The sequence below is a fragment of the Protomyctophum bolini genome, assembly GCF_963924005.1.
Source record: "Protomyctophum bolini genome assembly, chromosome: 17".
Lineage (NCBI taxonomy): Eukaryota > Metazoa > Chordata > Actinopteri > Myctophiformes > Myctophidae > Protomyctophum > Protomyctophum bolini.
In genome coordinates, this window is record NC_137878.1 from 12,984,792 (window position 1) to 13,012,035 (window position 27,244).

Here is a 27,244-nt window from a genome sequence, read left to right on the forward strand (position 1 = left end):
ATGGAGTTAAAAAGTAGATGAAAGCATACAGTATACCATCACCTAATAATTGTAACCCTGGCGTACCTGTTCTGGACTAAATATTTAGCAGATATGCATGTTGGGATGAGCTTGTAGATGGTCTAAACCAGGGGGGAAAAGAGAGGACCAAATATAGAGCCGTGTGGGACCCCCCCGGCCAACACCGTTTATACGGTTTGAGTGGAGCAGCTGATCATGTTCATTGCATCTCTATGTTGCACATGTTTATTTGGTTGCCTGTTGTGATGTTTCCGATTTAATGTTGATAGATAAAGTAAAGTCTTTGAATATGCATATTCATTTTAAAGGACTTACTTTGAGTTTTAATGTATTTTGTAGGATCCTCTGCAGCCTAACAGTTGCTTTTCTATACATTTGTATTAGTTTTAATAATAATAAAACTCACACCTGTGTGAACCGAGTGGTGTGCAACTATTATAACTGTTATCAACAGATGTCTCTGTCCGTGGATGCTGAAATGGTGAAATGATGGCCTCCTCTCTCTCTCTCTCATCGTGCCTTTCTGTTTGTATTTGGATTCCCGATTAATATATTGCAGGAGCAAACTTTGCTGTGGGCAGGAGCAGACGTTCGAAAACAAACTGCGGGCTGTCGGTATTGGCCAGACATTCAGCAGGAGCCGAATAGCACAGTGTACAATTTACAGCATAAGTAAAAGTTAATTAAAAAAAAACGTGTTCAGTCAATTACGGACATCAAAACATTCAAGCAACGCAGCAGTGTCAGTGTTGGTCTCACCGTTGACAGTGATGTTGCCTGAGGTCCGTGGGACCCCCACCAAGGTGACGGGATACAGACCAGACTCTGCAGGCAGGGAAAGGGCAGCAGGTAGGGACTCAAACTCTACTCCGGAGGTCAACAAGCCCTGAAAGGAGAAGGAGATTTATTGCCAGATTCCTCTTTTTTTTTGGAAAATTTGTGTAGATTTTAGTCTTACACAAACATTAAATTCCCAATGACAATGAAAGGAGAATGTACGTCATATACGGACGAGCAAATCGGCTACACTTACAGGATCTCTGTCGGATTTATACAGAGCTTAAAGCAAAAATATATATCCCAAGACTGAAAATGATTTTTTTGCAAATCTGCACTGATCTCATTAAATGACCGCTATGAAATCCTCAGGACTGAAAGCCGTCCCCAGGACTGAGCATTTTAAGCCCTGTGTCTAATCACCTTTAACTCATTTTTAGTATTTAGAATTATTATTTAGCTGAGAGCTTTTCTGATGTTTACAGCCGTTTCGGGGAGGGGTTCACAAGCTTGGTCTAGCAGTATATTTATTTTCCCCCCAGTAAACCTTCAATGAAAGGTTTACTGGGTTTAAGTATGGTTTAAGTATGACTAGAAGAAATGAGAAAGCACATCTCACTGAAGAAAAATTTACAATTGACAGAATGCCAGAGCAAAGTCAATCAATGGCGACTTTGCGTTTAAGCAATTTTTTTGCCACTATGATTAATCAGAAATTTGCATTTTTAATTTGACACTTTTGGAGAGCCCATGCTGCCAAGTTGGATGGGGCTGTTGTTGGTTTTTTCTCTCTCTTGTACAAACACAGAGGTGTGCAGCTGTCTCCCGGTCCCGGGTAACAGTTGAGTGTGAAGCAGCTCTCCAGCGTATAATCCATCATCCTAATCCACCCTTGATGTCCTGCAGATAAAATCACTCTCAGCGTGTCACAGCCATTTCCCATGGAGAAAATTGCTCTTGTTCGCACCGTGAGCAGAAGAGGAAACAGTGTCACTGAGACCACGTTCGCCAGGAGAACAGATTGAAAAGGATTCTCATACCCACGCGCAACAGGGGGGGGGGGGGGGGGGGGACGACGACGACATGCTCTGCAGCAGTAGGCCATACACACAGACCGAGATGTACAGGCTTATACTGTATGTGACAGCCTCTGGGGGATTATATTGATAGAATGTGCTGCAGGTAGGGCAAGGACATTTTCTGTTTTTTCTCTCTCTCTCTCTAAATAGTATTAAAGTGCACGTTGTAAGCTTTCAAATAATGTGTCATGCATTGATATCTGGAAATAGTTGAAGAACATATCGCCCCTGTCATTTGTCCAAAACCTTTACCTTTCAGGAAGATGTGTTCCAATGGATCCAGTGTGGTCCATATTGGCTAGTGTGGCTAGCTAAGGGCCGGCCTAATTTGGAAGTCAAACAAAGCCAATCAGAATGGAATATGAAAAATTGGACTGATGCATCTTGATCATTGGCAGAAAAAGAAGCATGAGAGTGGGAGCGAACCTTGTATTTCGCTAAACCAATAACGTTGCTCCGACTTCAGTGATGTCAGGGGAGGAGCCTAGGTAGAAGGGAACGGGGCAGGGAGGCGGGCTCATATGTTGGTGAACCAATAGCAAGTCGGCGTCGCTTTACAGCGCTAGTTTGTTTTCTGCCCCCAGTGGAATAGTAAGAGAGTGGCGACACGCTTTGATCTCGCCGCAAAGCGGTGCCTATGGGCTATAGTTCCAAACATTGGAACTATCCCATTGAGATAGAATGAGCACTTCCGCATGCCAGTCTCTTACTAGATTACTCTGGCATATATATATATACACAGTATATATATTATATATATATATATATTTATTTTTTTTATAAAACCGATGTTCGAAGACATTTATAGAATCAGCCACAGGTCTTAATGGGTTAATATCAATGTATTGCTATTGAGATGTAGAACATTTGGTTGAGATTAGGCAATGACCGTGCCGATGGTCTAGGACCCTCCCTGGAACCTCCTCGAGGACCCTGGGGGGTCCCTAGACCCCACGTTGAGAACCAGTCATTTCAACAGCGTCATGCCTTCGTCAGAGAGATCATGATTCATTGGATGGCTGAAATATCAATGTTAACCTATTGGAAACTATTCATTTGTGTCCAGCCTCCAAAAGGTTAATTAGCCCATTTAGTTTACAATAATGATTAGCCCATTCACAAAGCAAGCTAATTATGTGTTGTCTGAGCTGGTATGCATTGACCTAATTACAAATCAAAAGGTGAGAGTGCATATTTAACCTCTTGCTTTGCTTGGGACAGCAATGATGCAGTTAATATCCTAATTTCATAGCACAGATATAACATGATGTGTTTGACATTATCACATACTGTATGCTTTACATACCGGTCACACAGTATGCCAGTATGACTTGTCCTTGCTGGCCTCTTTTTTTAGCTTTCTGATACCTAAACATTGGGTGGGCTTGGGTGTGGCAAGTCGTGCGGGAAGTACTGGGAGCTACAAGCTCACAAGCTCATAGCACGGCACAGAGTGCCGCGCTACGAGCTTGTAGGTCTGCTATTTTTGAAAAGTCGTGAAAATGTGGCGCAAGTCTTTGAATATATATTATATTATTTCAGAGCGAACTGAAGTCTTTGCTTCTGGGGTGGTCCCTGGAACAACATATTTTCAGACGTGGGTCGGTGCCAATTACATATATTTTTGGGGGTCCTTGATATGAAAATGTTTCAGAACCACTGATATAGAAACATGGGGTTTTTCAGAAAACTGTCATGATTTAGAAGACATTTATAGAATCGTCCTGAGGTCTAAAGGTATGGTTGCACCACTGGGCGCGTTTTCCGGAAAACCGATGGAGAAACGCCGTTAAAAATCCGAAAAACACGCTCGGTGGTTGGGGACCTTAAATGGGATAAAGCAGCGCAGGTTTTTAAACTTTTTCTTCTTGTCAAGGACCCTAACATTTGATTCCGAACAGATAGTTGCATATATCCAGTCTACTGTAGGTGGAGAGATAACAGTTGAGTGTTAAACGTGTGATCAGATTAGTCATTCTCATGAGATCAACTCTATTGTTGTGATAACCTGCATTAAATAAATACAATATCAGTGAAATCAAACAGCTCTACACTTTTGCTGAGACATTGAGAATGCATGTCCTCACAATGTGAGATGACCTTTTTTTGTTGGATGGAAGGATGGATGGATGGATGAGGGCTGCAACTAACCGTTATTTCCTATTATATTATTGAATATGTTTGATTTGAATACATTTGTGCCGCCTATGTTTTATCAATGGGGGGCAGCAGAGATTCACTATGTACACATAGTTTGTGTGCACGACCAATAGTTTTACATGAACATTTCTAGGCTATAGTACAGTCCAGCTTAGTATAGCCTAGTACTAGGGGGGCCCAGAGGACATTTAGAGTCCGCCCGGTGAATTTTCACACCCCCACAGTCCGAAAATAAAACATGGAAGCAAATGCACCACTTTGAACAGAGAATCAATAAGACACAAAGCAGAGCTGTGTATTACAGCAGATGTCGTGTGGAGACTGAGAAGAAGTGTTTCTGTACTGCAGCAGGGTCACCTTGACCACACGGGGATGGGAAAGTATTTATGTGTGTGTGTGTGTGTGTGTGTGTGTGTGTGTGTGTGTGTGTGTGTGTGTGTACACACGCGCGTGCCATTGGCGTGCGTGTGTGCGTCACTGTACGTGTGAGGACCAGATGTCCCCACGAGTACAGTAGAATTTGATAAAGGGACTTTGTGAGGACAATCATTTATTCCTGGTTCTCACAAGAGAAACGGTTGTTTTATGGTTGAAAGAAATGATTAAGGGACCCTGAAACACAAATCTTCTGGGGGTCCCCGGAAACAAAACAATTTCAGATGGCGATCCGTGGGCCAAATACATCATAATTTAGGAGGTGGAGCCTTCCGATTTAGAGGTTTAAGAATTAAGGTTGGAGTTATGCCTGGAGCCAGATCCACCACCACTAAGTTCAAACTTAGCCTAGGTATAGCTTAAATAGATAATGGATTTAAGTAGGGATGCGCTAAAGAGACATTTTGGCCGATATCGATATCCGATAATTAATTGCAGTTATTGCCGATAACATAACATATACCGATATATCATATCATTCTGTATTGAAAACTTATAATAATTTTGTCCATTCTGAAAAATACATGTACAGTACTGTAAATCTGCACTGCAGGCTTAGGCAAGTCAGATTTAACTTAAATACCTTTATATTTATATTGTGAGCTTGTAGATCTGTTCAAGCTGTTACTTTGGGCTTGTTTATCTGTAAAGACAGACCGATTTGATTAATCAAACCAATGCCGATTAATCTAAAAACAACTCAAATCGGCCGATACTGATGTGTTTGCCGATTAATCTCCCATCACTAATTTTAAGTCAACTGGCTACAGAAAGATTGCAATAATAAAATTGGCATCCTAAAATGTAGATGTCCTCAGACGCAGAGGATGCAGCAGATGTGGCGGGTTACGTGCGGTGGATAGATGATGATGTGATGATATCCCCGTCCCAACAACAGGCACTCTGTGTGGGCCACAGATGAGCTCTTGGCAGCCTGTGCATTAACCCATTTTGACCTGGGAACGATTCTGCAAATGTCTTCTGAATCTAAAGACTGTTTTCTTGAAAAAGCTATGTTTTTCTATGTCAGTCCTTCTCAGACACTTTCATGTCACTTTTCACGATTCTTCAAAAATAGCTAAAGCATTACATGATGCAACACCAAAAGGGGTTCCTGCCCAAAAGGGGTTAAGTGCGGCGGGGTGCGGCTCGCGGGTGACGAGTCATCGGTGCCACTGAGGTTGCCAGCTGCTTGCCACAGAGCGACCTGGGGGGGGGGGGATCATAACCTCCATCTGTACTGTGATCAATCCAACCGCAGATGGGGAAGGAGTTAATGACATGTCCCATCGAGTGTATATGCTGGATGTGTGCGTTTCATTGGTGTGCTGTGGGTATGTGTGTGTGTTTCTCCTGGACAGCATGATGATTTTTAGGGAGTAGGGAAAGAAAGAAAGAAAGAAAGAAACCAAACCGGTTGCCGTCACTTGTCAGGCAGAAATATATTAGATATTTGAACTTATTTTGTAAATTAACGCCCTACTTTAGCAAACTAAAGCATCACACAAAATCATCAAAAGTAGCAGATCCACAATCGAGATGATATGGAACATGCTCAAACACACATTACAGCCGTCACTCGATCCTGTAGGTTTACACTCTATAACATACAGCGAATTAAGCCATATTAAGAGTGTCTGCTAAATGCCTAAATTGTGTAGTGTGTACCAGGGCACCCCAATAGTACCATTATTTACCAAGAAAACAAGTGCGCCGACCGTTTGCAGATTATCGCTAGTTGGAACACGTTCACATTTCAGGTCAGTTGCCACCAACAAACGCCAGCCTGTGCAGTGAAAGCATAATAATTATGGTACACGGCACGCTCAGTTCTCACCACCGAATGGCGTGTGCAGTGAAAGCATACATAATACAACTAACGTGCAGCTGAATCACACCCCCAGTCCACCACACCTGTCATAGTACATTTTGGTCCCCACCCTTCTATTAATGGCCTGCACACAAAACCTGCACAGCCATGTGCTCTCAGGCTACCTAATAATTAAAAGGCAACATCAGCTGTTGGCAGGTGGTACATCTGTGCCTCTGGAATACAGCACCTGATTTCTCCCCCTCTCACTCAATCCCTCTTATTTAGTCATATTTATTTGTGTCCATTTCGCTGCTGCCCCCAAATCACTGCATTCATGATAAACAAACGCCCAAGTCTGCACAAGGAAGCAATGCAATTTCATTCATACACCATTCACATTGTGAACATGAAAGAGTGGTTGGTCTCGTTTTATATTTTTTTGCTGTGTGTGATTGGGTTTTTGTTTACTTGAGTGCTTGAGAGCCGGAGAGCGCGCGTCAGAGAGAGAGAGCGTGCACACAGGCTCCCAGATGCACACGCGCACGCACGTGCATGAGTGCGTGTGTGCAGAGGAGGAGGCGGAGCGGGTCGTGATGTAACACAGGAAGGAAGAGGTGTAAAACAGAGAAACACCGGGTGGTTCTAAGTAGTTGAAAGGTGTACTCGACTCGCCTTAAAAGGTTGTCGTCACTAAGCAGCTATTAAACAATCAGGTTATATTGGTCTCCTTGGTGTCTAATGAATTCTTTGCGACTTGCTTTTTTACACCGAGACCGAGAGAAACGTGAATGGGCTCTCACCTTAATAAAGGAGCTAGCTGGGTCTAGCAAAGTGGCGTGTGGAACAATAAAATGTAATGGTACTACAGGGGGTTTGCGACACAAGTGTGGTTGTGGATTTTTAAAGTCCGTAGTAAAGGACAGCAGCTTGTTTTCCCCATGTCCTATACGATCATTACTGTATTATAAGTGTCAGAAGAAAAGCTTTTAGGGAGCGTAATTGGGTAATCAAGGATAACGGCAAAGCATTATCACTTGGTCTGTTTGGATCCTGGTGCTGACAGAAGTTTGATATTCTGGAGGTCGACGGTGTCTTCTAATGGTTAATTTATCCTTTGCTGCTCAATTGCGCTATGTTGGAAGAATGTCAATGCCCCTACGATCGGCTTTTGGATGAGGAATTTAACAACCAGTTTGGCACATGAGAAACTAACTTATGTAATTAGGAAGAAACCTGAGGTATTCTATAAGATATGGGAGAAGTTCTTGGACTTCATTAAGCGAGGTGATATTGAAGAGGCTTTGGATGTATAGTGGTTAACTGAGTAGTCAGCTGGGGGGTGGGGGTAGGGAACTGTGATGGACATTGTGAATCTGTTTGTTTAACTGTATGTAATGTGTTTTATTTTCGTTTTTCGTTTTATTTTTCGTTTTGTCATTATTTATTTATTTTTGTTTTGTATTTATTGTCAATTCATTTCGTGATAAGATTTTGTTTGTATTTGTGCTGCCAGAGGGATGTGGGGGGGAAAAAGAATATATGTCAATTGTTGAAAATATTTGAAAATATTGAAAAAAGAAAATGAATAAACATATGTTTAAAAAAGAAAAGAAAAAAATCCTTTGCTGTTTAAAAAAGAAAAAAAAATTATCCTTTGCTGCACAACAGTGTTGCTCAACTAAAATAGCACAATCTACTGTACAAACTCAGTGGGCTACTGTAGCAGTTTGGCTATTCTCCAGGCAGGCAATGAGGTATAAATAAGGCTTTGATAAGGTTTTATAAAGAAAAGATGTACTGTACAGCCCAAATTCCACGGGATAAACGCTGGATATCCATATAGCTGGATGTAGGATGTTTTCAGACATAATACTGACCATGTTCTCCACACGTAGTTCAAAGGGCATGGGGTTGTAGACCATCAGCTGAACCTCACAAACGTCTCCCTGAACCCACTGGAACTCTGGGAAAGGGAAGAGAGTGATACATCAGGGCATTAGAGGAAAGCGTTACAGTCATTACCACCAGTTTGAACTTAATGAGCTTAGGGGAGTAAACCATGACATTAGACTTTGCTGCAGTAATTCATAAATTGATACATTTAACAGTGGTGTGTGCTTGGGGCTATGTAACTTCAAAGAGACAAAAAAAAATATATATAAAATAATGTAGATTTTAGCACATTAAGTGGGTGAATCATTTAGAACCAAAACGTTTGCGTTTAGTCAAATGGTGAATTAATTAGCATATGCCTTAAGCCCGACCACTTTATGTGCCGACGTTGCTGTGGCAAAAAAAGCATCAGACGTTAAATTGTGTGCAAATCCCCATTAAGCATCTCCTGTATTTTAACCCGTTATGACCTGAGATTAGATTCTAAAAATGTATTCTAAATCCTGACAGTTTTCTGAAAAAGTTATGTTTCTATGTCAGCCGTTCTTCAATTTAAAAAAAAATAGCAGACCTACAAGCTCTATGAGCTTGTAGATCTGCTATTTTTTGAGTGGTGCAACCACTCCTACAACCAGCTTACCAATGTCCGTGTACCTGTACCTATGTGGCCATGAGCACGAGTATATGACTTATTAGTACCAGTAGGGGGCGCCAGAAACAGAAAACAGAGAGAGGGATAGTGCTGTGCCTGCTGCCTGCTAATGAGAGAGAGAGAGAGAGAGAAAAAGAGAGGTGGTGGGGGGATTGCACCACTCAGTTCACACGGGTGTGATCTTTCAATAGCTAAAGCATAACATATCAATTGCTAACACAAAAAAGGGGTTCCCGCCCAAAATGGGTTAAACAGTTCCAACACAATTTTACACAGGCAAGTAAAAGAAAAAAGCTACTGTCAGGATCCATCTCAGAGATTACCATTCAGAGTCAACTCATGCGGGGTTGATGTGATGAGCACGTTAGGTTTCGGAGAGTCTTACTGTGTGATCTCAGGCTCCAACTCAAGGGTCTCTAGTGATGTACAGTATGGATATAGCTTCTAAGCCACATATTTCATGTTTCTCTTATACTGGAACACGGGATATTCACAGGAAAGCCGTCGAGCTTTGGTTTTGGTCTACTGTAAATTAAACTGGGGCCCTAAAGGCAGCAGCAGCCTAAGCCTACTCGGGTCTTTATGAAGCGCTACTTTTCCACGGAAAGTCCCGCAGGCCTGCGTGGGGTAATTTGCACAGCCGTGTTCCAAGTCAGGTTCTATGAATCATGGGAATGGTATATTGAAAAGATTTAAGTAGCGAGAATCCATTTGGGTCCTACTCTAGCCATACCCATCTCTTTGAAACGTAACTTCACCTCCTTCAGTCCATTTGGGGAGTCTATTGCCAGAAATTCATTTTTATACAGAGAGCGCATGGAAATATGCACGTGGCCCAAAGAAATTTACGAAGAGCGAACTGCGACCGGGGTACCGTGGGAAATTAAAAGACAGTTCTAATGAAAGGTATCCGTGCGGTAATAACGTCAACGTCTGCAAAAGAGCCACTCACACGCAATGAGGTCTGCCTCAGAGGTGTGCTCTCATAGCACGGGCCAATTAAAATGTGAAATGTGTCACGGAAATGATAGGGTAAAATTAAATAAAATAAAAAGGTGAAGTGTTGCCATCGTGTTTCCGTGACCCTCCCTCAGTCCAAACTCCTCAGGTGGCCCCGCGGTGGCTCCATGAGCCTCCGTCACGTTGAAGCCTCCACATTAAAACGCCATCTGGAAAGGCTTTGAGTCAAAGTGTCGGCTGCGCGGGGAGCTCAGCGCCGCACCGAGTCCAGCATTCAGATAGTAAAAGGCAGTGTCATTTCGGAGAACGTCTCACGATGCTTGACGCGGGGTCGTCTCTCTCTGGAAGCAGAGAAAGAGCTGCCGCTTACACTGGGACGCTGTTAACACCCCGATCGCCCAGGACGAAGTTCACCGTCCTTTCTAATTAGTAACAATCCAGCGCCCAGGACGAAGTTTTATCAAAAAGACGGAGGTTATTGATATCAAAGCCGATCAAATCGCTCCACAGGCTGGGAGTGCCTGTTGCGCAACATTCAATGTAGCGTAACAGTGGGACGTCATCGGAAATGCCCCCCCCCCCCTTTGGCGACGAGACCGAAAATCTTAAAATGTTAATAACTGTTGATCTATATCATCCCGTCCAATTCTAAGAACAGATCATGTCTTAGATTAAATAACCCCGGGCAATCGGAGTGTTAACTCACTGGTTTCAGTTTAACTCAGAAGAAGTGCACAAAGGGAAGCAAATGGACCCATAAGGGTCCATTTGGTTCTATTTGCCGCTGTCAAAGGTTCTGAAGGAAGACGGCGCAGAACTCTGTGCCACAGTAATCTTGTATAGTGAATAATGCATGCTCGCTGTGCCGTGGCTCGGAGCGACGAAGCATAAAACATGCATGTGAAACAGAGCGACCCCAGAGCCGTAATGAAGGCAGTCAAACACGACCAAAGCCCCCTGCTTTTCAACTCATTCAGCATTAAGCTGAAGCTTCCAAATTCCTCTCTCAACTTTATTCATTGATTCATTCACGGGAACTGAGAAATGAGAAAACAGTGAGTTAAGACTCGAGGCTTGAATGAAAACAAGACGGGTGTGTAATAACAGCGTGGCTTCCGTGTGGATTCCTGACTTCATGTGGCCACCAGTCTGTTAGGCGACTCATCTATGCCTTATCTATGACATCATTCATTCTTAATAACAACTCCCTGTGGGCAGATTTTACTTTTTTTCCCCCCTTCCTGATCCGACCATAATATTGACTTTCAAATTAAATATTTCCAATTAGCCCTGGACTAACACTCTCACAGACCCATTTCCAGCCTGCTACAGAGTAGCGCACGCTGCAAAAATGTATCATACTTAGCTATTTGCCTTGCGTTATATGTGACAAACAACCACGAATGTTAGTTTCAGTCAAGTTTCAGACAGCGATGCATTATTAAATAATGAGCTTCAATTGACTTAGATCTCAGCCAATGGCGGTATAAGTGTTAACAGAAACACCAGTAAGCATGCTTAAAAACCCATAAGATACTGTAGCTTGAATGAATTTAAACATTCACGTACACAGTCATTTCACTGTTATTATTAGCATACTGTAGCACACCATTACTCGACTGATAAACTAGCCATAATAGCCTAGCCTGGTAAACCCTCCCGGTCGCGTGAATGCACATTTATCACATGTCTTCTCCAGACCGGGTCTGGCGCCAAGCGTCGTGTAGGGCGTTTCGCAGAAACGACAAGGTGGAAGAGCATATCAGCGTCTGGCACTCAGGGGCCCTGTGATTGACAGAAGATGATTGGCTCTTCACTTTTGGGTTTCCGCAAAACGCCCATCCCACAGCGCTCGGGGGGCCAGACAGGTCTGCAGAAGGCACAGGATAAAGTGTGTTCACGCGACCGGGGATGGTTTGCCAGGCTAAGCAATACCTCATAGTACATCCATAACAACACACATTCAGAAGATTCATAAACAGCCGTTTTAGCTTGCAACAAAAAAGCAAAGATTTGCGGCACATTTTCACGATTTTTCCAAAAACAGCTAAAGTATAACACAATGCTTAAAACACGAAAGGGGTTCCCGTACAGAATTGGTTAACCACGTAATCAAAAAGGTAGCATACTTTAAATTGGCCAATTAGTTTGCTTTCCTCTCTCGGCAACTGCTTTCAAATGCTCATACGATCCCCGCGCTCACCGCTGTGCAGAGTTACAGTTCATGGCACTTAGAGAAGATTGAAAACACAGCTGATGCCAACCACGCCACAGCAGTCTTGCAACTATAGAGCCCGACCGATGCCAGATGTATGGGTGTGGTTGCAAATGTGATTTTGGAGATCTGCTATTTTCTCTACTTTTTTCCCTCTAATTAAAGGAACATTTCACAAGCTGGAAGAAACTGCAGTCGCTCAATGTTAATAGTATTTGTAGTAGATAACAGTAGCACAATTTGGAATTTTGACCCTTTATGGCCAGAAACATTATGTAGTTTGTGTGTTTGACTATTGCTTTGACTTGATTGCTGAACAATGACCATAATGCGTTGGTGCACTGCTTCGCCCTGTGGAGGGGGGTGGGAGAGACCACTGATTCCTGATGTTCCTTGTAAAGAAGTGCACAATCTTAAAATCTATTTGAAAAACACGTAACTCAAAGCCAAAACAGAATAAAATAAACAAAAACTGAAATAGCCTTTTGATGGATAAGAAATGAAATAAACAGTTTTTATTTTATGATCGGCCGTTCCCGGTAGGACACTCAAATAGTCTCCTTTGAGTCTCCGAAACACAGCTGGCCGTCAAATCACTGATTCAGCAATGCGTCAAAAACAAAACATCTCCATAAATTCAAGGCTTCATGGGGTGTGTAATTGATAAAAAAACTGCACACCTGAGCTGCATGCACCCTTGTTGTCCAGAAAACAACAACTAATGGCCAATCAACTTAAAACGCAATATAACATTTCGCAATGACTGATAAAATCTGCTCCATTTATACTCTTTGCATCATAACACTGTGACATCTTATAGCCCAAGAAGGACATTAATTATATCTTCACTCGATATTATTATTAGACCTTAAACTGGTTGTTATCCCTGACTTGAATTTGTCTGGAACACACTTGGAAGTTAATCTGTCGCTTAACAAAAGCATAAATGGCAGTTGTAATACATGTGACAGCCGAGCGTTATTAAAAATGACTAGCAGTGTACAAAGGAACTGTCGGGTGTAGTGTGACAGTTACAGTAATTCCACTTGTCTAGGTGAAGAAGTAAGTTATTTGAACACCACCATCGTCGCTGCTCTCCCCTCGCTTTGAAATACTACATAATGTGCTATAAATTATGTAGAGTCTGACCCGCCGGGGCTGAAACACGCCATCCTCTAGGCCGTTCTTTTTTTTTCATCCTTTATTTACCCAGGGTAGTAGCTGAGCACAAGTGCTCATTTTCAGCAATGCCTTGCACATAGAAACACACAGACACACACATTAAAACCTGGGAGCTGACCAGTACAACCACAGTCTTATACTGTTGGCCACTTAGCTCCAAGGGGAGCAGTTGGTGGGTGGTTCAGTGCCTTGCTCAAGGGCACTTCAGCGGTGTTGGGTGAGTGATGACAATCACTTCCCCACCCAGATTCGCCCAAGGGAGACTTGGAAATCAGTGGTGGAAAGTAACTAAGTGCTTCTACTTAATTATTTTTCTGCCAGCTACATATACAGTATATTCGTACCCCCCCGCTATGGGGTATTTTTCTGCCAGCTATATGTATATATTCATACCCATATACTTTTACACCATATGAAGCAGTTTAGCTGAAAATTAGGTTTTAACATTGTCCGGTTGCTAGGCAACGGCTCCGTCATCCCCAGCACCAGGATCTTTGCACACGGCCCCCATTTACCTCCAGTCAACGGCCAAGGCTTGCACAGCTGCTTGTTTGTGTACATGCGCAAATAGCCGATCCACAAGCTCACAACAGCTTGTGAGTTTGTACAGGGTCCAGGGCCAAATAAATATGAATTTGACTATTGACCAGAAAGTGCTTTAAGAACCACTGTTAATAGCAAATCAATAGACATGTATGAGGCTTGAAGTAAAAGGAGGGCGGCCATCACTCGCCCATCACCACAGGTTCAATTCCCAGCTGTAGTGCCTCCGTTCTGGACGGGTGCCTGCGCTACTTATGCCCTAGTGGTTGTTAGGGGGGCATCTGTTCACAAAAGTGTCCAAATGGCGAGATGCGCAAAACTACACACTGTCAGCGATTCGTGGACAGTACTATGAACGCTCTGAACTCACATTTTGCTCAAAGCATATAAATTGACCTTTAGTTTTCGCAAAATATGGATGCAGGGGTTTAAGTAGCTATGCTCATTCAAAACATTCATGAATCCAGAATCTCAAGCAGGAAACAACGGCTATTACTGTGCAGCACAATGGAACTACTGTATAATATAGTTCCATTGTGCTGCACAGTAATAGGAAAGTGTCTTAACTATATTATAGTTAAGACACTTTCCTATGTTTCCCTGTATATCTATATGCCACATGTAGCACTGTAACAGAGAAGCCATTAACCATATCAAAGGAATGGATAGTGGCAGACTTGGCTGGTATCTAAAAACAGAGTCTCATAGCAATTATAGGGAAAACAATCTCCCATTACAGAGAATATAACCCTTTTTACATCTCCACGTCAATCTGATTTATAGCATGTCTCCAAGAGGAGCAAAATACACTCATATATTCTGTCTACCACAGAATACAAATCCCTTTGATTTCCCAGTCACGAAAACACGCTGGAAAGGGAGAGACGGGGCTTTGTTTTTTTTGTTTGTTTTTTACGAATCTGCAGTTCAGTTGTGGGTAATTGCAAATTGTCTATGAGGGCCAATTTCAGCCCTTCAAAGTCTATTATCTTCCATCTATATACATTCAAGGGAATGCATACTATATGCATGCATGCATGGATGCATGCATCCGTGCATGTCCTTCGCATATCTCCAGAACCATTCATCCCGTCGACTTGACACTTGGCAGGCATTGGCATTGCTGAAGACGCAAAGGAGAGCAGTGTGTAGTTTGTCAACGAGGGGCTCCGTTTCCAATACACTATAGCGTGAGTTCGGGAGCGTCGCTCCAGTACTCCAGGCAAGAGGCGCAGCAGACCGAATGCACTATGCACTACGAACAGCTCTGATGCCCCTAATGGAAACTGCACTTAGCAGAGTTTCTGGAATATGGGGAAATAGACATAAAATATGCATATATATGCATACTGTAATGGTACACCACAGACACACACGATGGATTACTGCTCCCGTTTTGGTGTAGTGTCTGTGATAACATTTAGGTTTTTTTTTATGTCCCAAAATAGAGTATCTTTTCCCCCCAAAATAGAGTATCTCATATCAATAAACTGGATTAACTGTCGCATATGAACATCCTACACATACATATAGGCTGTGTTCTTTGGCTTGTTTTCATTGAGCTACAGTACACACCGTACATAAAAGTGCAGCATGATGCATCAGAAATGAAAACAAGACAGAGACTCTGAGAAGCCAGATCTATCACGGGAGTCACACACCTGTGTTTCAAACGGACTACAGATGAGGACGGTGCTGACGCATCATCAGCAACAAGTCTCTGTCGGTGCCAAGAACTAGTTTCTGGAGGAGCAAAGACGAGCAGACAAAAACACACCCACTCACCGATGGCTGCAGCCTGCACCACAGCCAGACCCCATATATCAGGGCCGGGCAGATATATCAGCCAATATTTGACTTTGGCATTGTCGGCATTGTCGGCATTGTCGGCAATTAAACAGCCGATGCGTCTCGATATTTGAATCACTTGTCTTTCAACCTTCGGTCCCTATTTTAGGCATGTCATACTGCAGGTGAAAAGTGTTATCTTTTTTTTATTAAAAGCTTGTATATCAGCTATTTTTGTTTGTTTATCTCCGATAGATCAAAAACATTATTTGTGCTGATTTGCGTTTATATGTCTTATGCTTTATATTTTGACATAAGAAAAGAGGCTGCAGAGCTCGTAGTCACGATGCTAGAAACTTTTTAAATAAACCAACGTCTCGGCAAGCAGGTTGCCTTCTTCAGGGTATGAAACTGCTTGCATAAACGTTGGTTTATTATAACGTTTCTAGCATCGTGACTACGAGCTGTGCGGCCTCTTTTCTTATGTCAAAGTTGTATCTCCTGTGGTCAGCACCTCGCGTCTACTGGTGTGCGCTCCTTTCCGTTTGTTCCATATATATATATACAGTGCATACAGTATATTGGCAAGAGCATGTCACTATGACTCAGACATAACCATAACCTGATACACCCAAATATACACATTTAATGTATGGCGATCCAGTTGTCCAGAGCCACAGATCCGACCACTATGCCCATATATGCACATGTGCAAATATGGGATCGACCAACCTTCGAAAACCTGCGCACGAATCGGCAAGGACTCGAGGGAGTATGGTTCATGCCGTCGAGTGGTTCGGTTAAGCGCTTGTCCAGGACCGTCAACTGCATTTAAGGAATGTATGCTGTTCTGTGTCAGGCCTGCTTATTAACACAACCTCCTTTGCAGTGCTGGATTGAGAGGGGGCGGAGCTGGCAATCTGCAGAAGTGGAGACACCTGGCCAGTGTCCGCCCCAAACACTATAAAAGACCTGCTGTGCAGTGCTAATGTTCTGGTCTCTCCATTCCTCCTCGAGCAGGCTGCATGAGCAGCCACACTAGAGCATCCTCGTTTTTTATTCTCTTTTGATAGTTTGGCAGTCGTTCCCTGCCCAGCCTTAGTTGGAACACACACATTCTTTGCTCATATATTTAATTAATTGTAAAATAAACTACTTTTTTGCTGCTTTAACTCCGTCTGGTCCCCTCTTTGTTATGGCCCCTGAGCCAGCCATAACACCTATAATATATAGGTATAAGCCCACGTAGTATGTGGCCATATACTGATGTGATGACATATAATGGGCATGAACTGACAGATACAGAGACACAGGCAGACAGACAACGGGTACTCTGACAAAGCCCCTGAGATGCATTGGTTGGATCGGCAGTGCGCCATAGGTGTGAGGGTCACATATCGACCCGGACTGAACGTTGATTATGTCATCATGTTCTTAAATCAAAAAAACATTTGGATGAAATATCAGTCAAAACATCCGTAATTGGTGGTCTAGGTCTAGGGCCATCTAAAAAATTCAGGATCGGCATCGATCAGCTAAACCTGTGTTTGTTTGATGATTCAAACAAATGACATACAACACCGGAATGGATGGTGCACGACCGAAACGCACACACACACGGCGTGGCGTTTTCACGCCAATATTAAAGATTTTCAATCATGAGTCCAGTGACTCACTATATACCGCAGAGCCTTGAGCCTGTCGGCGCTGCCTTCATCCGGGAATGACAATTCATGTCCCCTTTCTGATCCAGTTAGTGTGTTTATGTTCAGAACCTAGTAATTAAAAAATGGGTCCGGGTTAAGACAACCGGCCTCAGCCACAAGGGCACTGTGAAATAAAATCTATGAGTAATGGCAGGATATTAAGAGTCGCCCCCCGTGAACGAGTTAAGCTAATTTATCCCCCCTCCTGTTTGTTTCCGTCTCAGACAACGTGACTGTCAATCTGTTCCTCCACCGACTATGTAATTACAGAAATTAATTGGGTGGGGGAGACATTACCTTAATTCACTATGATGTTCACACAAACAATGGCCAAACAAAGAGTCATTTCATGGCCTGTGCGATAAGCTAAAGACAACAGGAAGAACATGACGATGTTTTCTTTTGGGAGCTGAACTATAGGCTTGGGCGATATGACATCAAATCAATCATTTTAAGTCGTGCAACCATTGTACAACAAAGTATAACACGTAATTATGTAAGTGGTTATCAGACGAATCAATGTAGTCAATTATAAAACAAATCGATCAAAAATAGGAATTTAAAGAATCCCCAAATGAAGGACAAAATCTATTATGTTTTTGTGTCGATCAGTCGATATATATTAAGAAATAAAAAAGTAACATAAACCCTGCTTCTCTATTACTTGATTAACCTTGAGCAAGATGACGTCACGGTCAGTTACCAGTTCTAAATATCAATTTGAGACTTTAAAAAAACACCTGCTAAACACTAAAATAATGTATAATTGAGCTGCTGGCAGGTCAGCTGCAGGTCATCAACCTACTGTAGTAGTTAGTAGTTGTTTTCACTATTCTCTCGGCTACCTCATCAAGATCCTGATAAAGTCATTAACCCCTTTTAACTTGGCAAACCTATTCGGGAATGTCATTAGATGCCAAAAGGTTACAGCAAAAACAGTGGATCTACAAGCTCTGAAAAGATTGTATCACGAATTGCGTTATGAGCTTATAGATGCGTTATTCCTTGTACAACGAAGTAGCTTAAGTGGTTAAGTCATGGCAGAGATAGAACATGGCTGCTCCCCGGTATTCCATACATCTAGAGTTGTGAACGAATGTCATAATTCAGGATGATAATTGTTGTATTGCAATATCGGATGTACTTGCCAAAGTGGTTATGACAATACCATGTTCCACACCTCATATTTGTATTAATATATTAATTTATATTAAGACCCCTTCCATTTGATCCATTTCACAGCATGGTCTCGGATTATAATACATTTTGTGAAATATCGAAGTATATTTTAGAAACACAGTAGTCAACCAGGTAATAGTGTAGCAACAGCAACATGTGAAATGTTTGACTTTGCATAATATACAGTTGTCAAGATGTGTCTGAAACCTCATCTACACTGTGAACGATGTGAGCAAGCAAGCCAACAATGCATTAAGAATACATGCATTCTCCAACGAGACTGTCCTGACGTACCGCGAGCGTGCACATGGATGAAAGCGAAATTACATCTCATGTCTGTATGACCAAGTCCTAATGTGCAACTTGTGAAACCACAAATAGTAGATCGTCTATTCTCGCTGCCCAACATGCTTCATGGCGACTGAGAACTTTACTCCATGTGTGCAGCGACGTCGTCCGCCCCTCCTATATTCGCTGGAAGAGTCTATTTGAGCGAGGTTCTGCGGCCCCAAACACTTTCATCGGTTGAGATCTACAGTACATGCTACTATTGGTTATTTGATTGGCTACGTCGCAACGTGTTGGCCGATGATCCATATCAGGACAGGTTTTTTGCACAATATCGCCGTCGGAACGCTCGCTCCTATAGATGAGGTGACACGTGACCCGCGGTTGATCGTGTGTGTGTGTGTGTGTGTGTGTGTGTAATTATGCGCGTGGCCATCAGAAGACGCAGACACAAACACAAAAGGAGCCTCACCTATCTTCTTGCAGCGCTCCTCTCCTCGGCTGTGCATGATGATGGGCGAGTAGATGAAAGGGCTGGCGGTGGACACGTTCTGTCCCAGCAGGCCTTTCACCTTGTGGGGGCGCAGGCTGGCGGGCAGATTGAGCAGCTTCACCGATCTGTTTGGGTTGCGGAGAAAGAGCGGGCCATGGGGGAGGAAGGGGGGGGGGGGGGGGATAGGAAGAGCACACAGAGTGGAGTGAGTTAGTTTTATCTTCCCCGTATCCAATAACGCCCCGGGAGCAGCAGACGGATGTCTGGCATGGACTCAGCTCATCAGACAGGGGGGCAGAGCAGAAATTCTTCAGGTGGAAGCCGGTGGATTCCTGAGACGTCGACACTATTTACTTCGGTGTTGCATGAGGTGAGACGGGGCAAGTGGAACACTTATTGCCTCAGGAGGGGGGGGGGGGGGGGGGGGGGGAGGCATGCATCTCACCCAGGTAACGATCAGACTCGCCAGAGTGAAGCGGGGTGAGAACTCCCATGGCACTAGTGTGGCACTGTGGTGGCTTTACAGCTCCCTAAGCCCATTCCTCAAAACCCCTCCAATCATAATGCTGCACTCCGTTTACCACAAACACACACGCACGCTGGCAGGGGGTTTGAGCTTAGTACGATATTATTCACACAATGCCAACTATGTATTCAAGAATGTGTGTGTGTGTGTGTGTGTGTGTGTGTGTGTGTGTGTGTGTGTGTGTGTGTGTGTGTGTGTGTGTGTGTGTGTGTGTGTGTGTGTGTGTGCGCGCGCGCGCGCGCGCGTGCGCTTTTAACAACGCTCCATTTTCATGCAGATTCTTTGTTAGAATGGCATAACATAGCAATACATGAGGTTAAAATAGCAGCAGATATAGCAGCCAATGTATCTGCTTATAGTATGTATACATATTTACATTCATAAGGTGCAGAGATAGAATAGTAACGGTCACAGATATGCAACCTTAGATCGTTATGAAGTTAGTCTCACTTGCATGTTGGGTGTTTGCATAGCACACTAGTGTTGAAGTGGGACTTAACAAAGGCAAAAATAGACACTGCGCATCTGTCGTAACCAGACAGCTGACTGGCAGTCAATGACTGGCTGCCATATTATCACTACATAATGTCATATCATTGTCCTAAATGGAGTTAAATGGATCAACAAGGATGATAAAAAAAAGTTATGATTGTCTATATTAGCTGTGATAACAGACTTGATCCAAGGCTAGCTGTCTGTATCAGAAATGACGTTGTACAGGTGGAATAGACTAAAGACTAAAACTTAATCAAAATTGGCTGTCAAAATCAACACTGCTACACGCTAAGTATGGCCGCCCCCGAGTCTACACTACAGGACACCAACCCTGAGATGAATGCCCGCCATTACGAATGAGAAAATCACAGAGCGACTTTCAATTTCTGCCTTGATGGTTCCTGGCCGGGGGGAGACTGGGTCAGGGCGACCTTACAGACGCACATTATATTTCTCAAATGTCACAGAGTGGAGTTCTGTCATGGAACCAAAGCGAGTTAAAAAGCTTGCGCAAATTGTTAAAGTGTAGCTGAGGCTCACAGGCCTTTAATGTCGTGTTGCATTATCTTCCATCAGCTTTCTGACAGACTCGGCTCTGGATTTCATTTCAGAACAGTTCCTCAGAGATTAAGTTAAGTGAAATGTCTTGGGAGCTCTGATGCTGTGCGCTTTTGTTGAAAAAGACACTTTGACAAGAAATGAAGGACGTTACACAGCTGTTACTGAACATCCTAGATCACTGGTTCTCAAAGTGGGGTCCAGAGGTCCTTGAGGGGACTTCAGGGGGTCCCAAGCTAAATGATTGGTACTGTAGATGAGAGGTTCCCGACCACCGGAGACATGTGACACTGCGAGAAGGGAATCCCAAGTTTTCCAAACTGCGGTGAAACGTTGACTCAATCCCAGTCGAATGAAAATACCAAGCGGACGCGTCAGTGACTGTGATTTGTAAACGGCTTCGAGTCCGTGTTACTTCCGTGTTGCGTAGCATAACCGTGACATCACTGTCCAATCCTTGGTATCTTTACCGTTCGTGTGTGCTCAGCCTCAGCGAGCCGCAGCAGCAGACCAACAACAGCTGCAGCCTATTTTATCATGCTCGTATCATTCTAATGAATCGAAACACTACACGGTGACGGTACAGGATTATTATTTCATGTCAAAACATTTAAGTATCAGAAGATGATGTTACCCAGGTAAAGTAATGCGTCACTCTGCATGTTTAACTAAAGTTTTCCACATGTCCAATGTCATTTCAGAAAAAGACGTAAGCCTAATCTTTTGTTTTTTTAATCATACTATCATTGTTGATATAACGCCATTTATGTACATATATATATATTTCGTGATATAATAATAATATAGCAGCTAATTAAGCCAAGGGCCAGTCAACTGTCTTCCGTGAGAACGTTAGGTTTTGGTACGATGACACACAAAAAATTAGAATAGGGAGATAAGACGTTTCTGCAACGAACAGCAACGATATCAAGTCTAGGTTATTTCTGAGTGGTGCAACCACTCCATTACACAGCTATGTGGGTCCCTGGGTATGTCTGTCCGAGCACGAAAATAGCTTGGTTGGTTTTCACCATTTCTCAACCGTTTCAGGACGCGGGGCGCTCAACCGTTTCGGAAGCGGGGCGGCTTGCCGGAAACGGCCCGGGCCCCCTTGGCGCATTCCTGGGGGTCTGGATGTTCCAGGGACCCCCGGGGACCCCCACACAGTAACTGTCATTTCTCGACCGCTTCGGACGCGGGGCGACTCGCCGGAACCGGGCCAGCCCCCTGGGCACGTTCCTGGTGGTCTGGATGTTCCGGGGACCCCCACATGGTAACTGTCATTTCGGCCCGGCCCCCTGGCCACATTTCAGGGGTCTGGATGTTCAAGGGACCCCCACATGATAACTGTCATTTCGGCCCGGCCCCCCTGGCCAAATTTCTGGGGGTCTGGATGTTCCAGGGACCCCCCCCCGGGGACCCCCACACAGAGTTGCACCAATCACTCCACACGGGTGTGATTTTTTTAAACTATAATGACATTCGTGGACATAGGAAGGCCAGGGTTAATGTGGGTGATTCAGACAGCGATCCGAGACAACGAGAGGACGATGGCACAGCGGTGGGCGAGACCTACCGTACGATGGGCAGCTTGGTGAAGGGCACCGCGGGGAGCTTGAGGCCGTCGGGGAGAGTGATGACCTCCATTCCACCCGGACACTTGGACGTGTAGTTCTCCAGACTCTGCGTGACCTCTTTCTTCTCTGTCGACCCAGGAACAGAAGCACAATGAACACCACAGACAGACGGCAAGGAAAGGAGAGCCCGTTGTGAGCACATTAACAATTTGAACTGTATTATTTATATTATGTTCATGGAACAACGCACATTTTTAAGTCTCATGACTGAAATCGGGTATTTTTTGTGTATTTTTAGTGTGCGATTAATTAGACTAATTGATTTATACGGTATATAGTGTGTGTGTGTGTGTGTGTGTGTGTGTGTGTGTGTGTGTGTGTGTGTGTGTACAGCAGGCCTATATACTGCATGAAAAACCTGCTTCTCGATTCATCAAATAACCTAGACAAGCAAGACAAAGTCGATATATTTTCAAGGAATTGCCCAGCCCTATGATCCATAACTGCAGCTACAGTATAATTGCCCAGCCCTATGATCCATAACTGCAGCTACAGTATGAATTGCCCAGCCCTATGATCCATAACTGCAGCTACAGTATGAATTGCCCAGCCCTATGATCCATAACTGCAGCTACAGTATGAGAGAGAACCTACCATCCAAAAATGGAATGGTGTTTCTAGGGGACAGTTCCTTAACCCATTCTGACCTGAGATCAGATTCATCCGAGGTTTCCACTGGACACACACTGGTCTGATTAACCCATTCTGACCTGAGATCAGATTCTAAAAATGTCAGTCGTTCTTCGATTTTTCAAAAAATAGCAGACCTACAAGCTCGTATCGCGCCACTCGGTGGCGCGCTATGAGCTTGTAGATCTGCTATTTTTCAATAGCTAAAGCATAACATGATGCTAAACACCAAAATGGGTTCCCGGCCAGAATGGGTTAAATAACCATCCCCCCACTAGCCATTATTTCCTGAGTGCTTCTGGTTTCTGGGTCCCAGTGTGCGGTGTAAATTTACCGGATGCTAATTTATCTCCCACTTGTAGATCACCCAGATGTCTCTGTCTCAGCCAGAACGGCCCCAGCCTTCAGGTACGACTGGAAGTTATATTGCGTGATCAATAAATATGTTTACATTCCGTGCTGTATCATCACTGTCCGAGCACACGCACACACACACACACACACATACATACACACACACACACACACACACACACACACACACACACAGAGTTACTGCCTGGGCCAAGGTGCTTGGACGTGGGAGTGTCCAAGCACGTGTTTTACGCAGGGAAAGACAATGGAATTAGAGGTGTGTTTAGCGAGTCATGCAGTTAATCGAGTTGATGATTATTTAAATATTTTTAAACAAGATTATTTGATTAATTGAAAAATAATCGATAGTTGCATCCCAGCATCACACATTACAAATTTGACAAACACAATGTGCAAATCAGACATGGCATGTGTTTAATTTATAGTCCTATGATGGTGCCCCGTGACAATAACAGAAATGTGCCAACGTTGATTGGGTAATGGTATTTTCAGTATAATCAGGATGTACAAAAGGCCCTAATTATGTAATGTGACAATTAAGTCACATCTAGTGCTGGTGTGATTATTAGCACAGGGTCACCGTGCTCTTGATGAGAGCTTTCATTCACTTCAGAACAAGGAGAGGAGAACATGCCACCAACAGAGCTGAACATTTCTATGTTATTTAGTCTGTTTTACCAGTCGACTACCTGTCAAATGTTTATGTTGTGTGTGTGTGTGTGTGTGTCACTGACCCAAAGTAAGTTACCAACATTATTGTTATTTGGTTCTGATTCAAGTCAATGACAAGACTAATGATTAGTATGATTGGTTTGATTTCCCCATGGCAATGTGGCAACCATGTGTTAATATACAGTGGCTGGGGGGGGGGGGTAGAAGACCCTCTGCTGCGTGTCGGGTCTGCCTACGCCCCCAGCCATTGTAAAATACCCGATAACATGAGACCTCTCGTGGCTTATTGCTTAAATCTCCTTTGTCTCCCTCCCTCCTTTAGAACCACATTCATGAACAGACAAAGATTATTGTGTCTTGTCAATCTACCATACTTTGCTCTTTAATTGTGCTGTGCTACATCCAACAATAAAGACTGTGCCCACGAGCCTGCGGCGAATACTACTGCCCTACCATACCACCTAATACAGTCCTTACCCTCTCCAACACAGGATATACATTCTTTAGACTTAATCCAGTGATTTAAAAACTTTCAGATAGAGATAAGAAGCCGTATCAATTTAGAGGCCCATGACAAGAAAATGTTTGAGAACCACCGAGATCATTTGTACATAAATGTGAATGTTTTGCAGTAAATAACCACTGTGGCATCTTCCTCCTTCCAGCATGTTTACTGTGCCTTCTTCCCACTCTCCAGTCAAGTTACAGACAGCTCTTAATGTGTTCTGAAGTGCTCTAGCATTGATTTCTTCACACTGTCTGCAGCACATAATATATTATCATCAGTAAACGCAGAGCCTCCGGTATTTTGACAGTGCTCAGCCATTTCAACAGTTACCCATCTGTCAGGATTGATGTAAAATGATCCCCAAAGTGCCAAGCGTCAATTCAGTTCACTTTGCAAAGCTGTATTGCAAATCTAAGCCCCGTGACGAGATTATGACTGCTGTTGGGTGGGAAAACCTGCATGTCCAAAACCGTTAATGTTCAGGAAATGGATAAAAACAACCTGCGTTCCAATGGATCCAACATAGTTAAAGTCACAAGCTCTTTTCAGTTGTATATTTATGAACCCCACAAGCACACTTTGCTTTTGTTTTCCAAAAAACAGCTAAAGAGTTGTGAGTTTATACTGTATATCGTGTAGATCGGCCATTTTAGCTATATGTGTGCAACACATACGGTAGACATATACACATGCTGTACTACATACATAGTATACGGTAGTTAGTAGAGCATACATTTTGTCCATTAAAGTATGACATAAAACAAAAAACTAAATGCAATATAGATTTACAAAGGTTCCTCCCTGACGGCAACAACATGGAAGATGTGGAGGACAAACATTTTTACATACATTTTCAGATGAATAATGTAACTAACCACCATCTTCTATCGTCTCTATGGGGTGGAAACCTCATTATGTCCAAAACTGGATTCAAATAAAATAGAAGGAAAAAATAATAAGATCATGTGACGCTGTTATGATCATTGATGGAAAAAAGTATAAATATAGAGATAAGGTTTCTGCCTGACAGCAACGATATGAAATCTAATGTTTGGATCTCTGGATGCACAAAGTACTCATGACTCCAAATGTGGGCACAGTCCCAGCTTGATCAGAGCCCCATTGACTTAAATTACTAACTAGAAAAAGTGCCCTTCTGAGCACAGGTCTCCACCAGGAGTGTGTGTGTGTGTGTGTGTGTGTGTGTGTGTGTGTGTGTGTGTGTGTGACAGGCCTGTTGTAGCGCTACCATGAGGCTGATTTGAAAACTGTCAAGTGGCATTTCTTCCTCAGCCTAGTGGGAATATGCATGCACAGTATCACCGCAATCGGACGCTGCGTTGAGTAGTTGTGGCAATTTGCACAAAACGGGTACAAAGCAGGCTACTCCTGAAAAGTTTAGAAGCCAATCGTAGGCAATGAAGGTGGATTATGAGAAATCAAACAAACCCGTCTTGATCACATGACTATGGAGAGCATGTGTACCGATTTGCGTGAAATTTGGACGGAGTAATATTAGAAAATGTGTTTTACATATGTCTGCCTTTCCGTTGAATGGCTAGTGTAGAGAGACTGTGTACCAATTTGCGTGATGTTTGGACAAAATCTGTAGGTGTACTGTCCAAAAACTTGTTTTGCACAAAGAGGCCTCCTGGTGGCGCTATAACAGGCCGTTCTGGAAATTGTGTGTGCAAAATTTAACGGTGCCGGAGATTAGCTGTTCACAGACAGACGGACGGAGTGCAAAACATACCCTCTCCCCATGCCTTCGGCCTGGTGGAGACAATTAAAGTTATAACATTTTAATATTATATAGTATCATTGCTGTGGTGGAAACCTTATTTTCAGAATTCTAATTAATCAGCCGTTTTTTTGCAACTTTTGTGTGACACTGCAGTATTATTGAGTAGGGCAGTCATTAATCCGTCCCTGACAAAATGACTATGTTTCGATGTATCGATGTACTGTACCTGACGAAGATGTGACCGATACATCAAAACGTTGTCAATTGTACTTGCACCCTGCTGATTAAAAAGGCTTAAACTGTCCCTTTCCTAACCTCCCACATTGATAAGTATTTGGCCATGGATCTCCATGAAATCTGAAAAGGTTATGCGCCAGGTACCCCCAAGAATAGAAGATTTTGTTTTAAAAAAAAACACACACAAACACAAATCAGCCTGGACCTCTGGCATAGCGGTTAGGCACCTATTGGCTACAATGCAGCCTGACAGAATGTGTTGCGGGTTCCAGTCCCGATGGCCTTTGCTCCGTGTCATTCCCCATTTCCTGTCAGCCTACTAGGCATATCTAAAGTAAAGGCATAAAAGCCCAAAAATAACTTTAGTGGTTCACAAAAAAGCAGATCTACAAGCTCAAATCACGTCAATTTGTGCCGCGCTGCGAGCTTGTACATCTGCTATTTTCTTCTTTTCTGGGGGTCCCTGTAACAAAACATTGTCACAAATATATATCATTTTGGGGGTCCTTGGCTTCCCTTCCCTATAAGCCTACACGTTCACTCAGGTCCTCAGACAAAGCCCTCCTTGTGACCCCCACAGCCCAGCTTATCAAAAAAGGTGGCAGGGCATTTGCAATCCTGGCTCCCAAACTTTTAAGACTTGCTAAATCCCTTCTAAAAACCCACTTTTACGTTAAG

The 27,244-nt window shown here is 43.3% G+C and overlaps 1 protein-coding gene across 1 annotated transcript in view; it reads right to left on the bottom strand.

The window, feature by feature from the left end:
• Window positions 1-27,244, bottom strand: part of trappc9 (trafficking protein particle complex subunit 9) — a 285,531-nt gene that overhangs the window by 220,367 nt on the left and 37,920 nt on the right. Inside the window, exons 11-14 of the mRNA XM_080787679.1 lie at window positions 22,340-22,466; window positions 19,164-19,309; window positions 8,163-8,248; window positions 781-907 (exon numbers count right to left, since the gene is read on the bottom strand). Coding sequence (XP_080643805.1) covers window positions 781-907; window positions 8,163-8,248; window positions 19,164-19,309; window positions 22,340-22,466 — 486 coding nt within the window. The remainder of the gene's footprint in view (window positions 1-780; window positions 908-8,162; window positions 8,249-19,163; window positions 19,310-22,339; window positions 22,467-27,244) is intronic.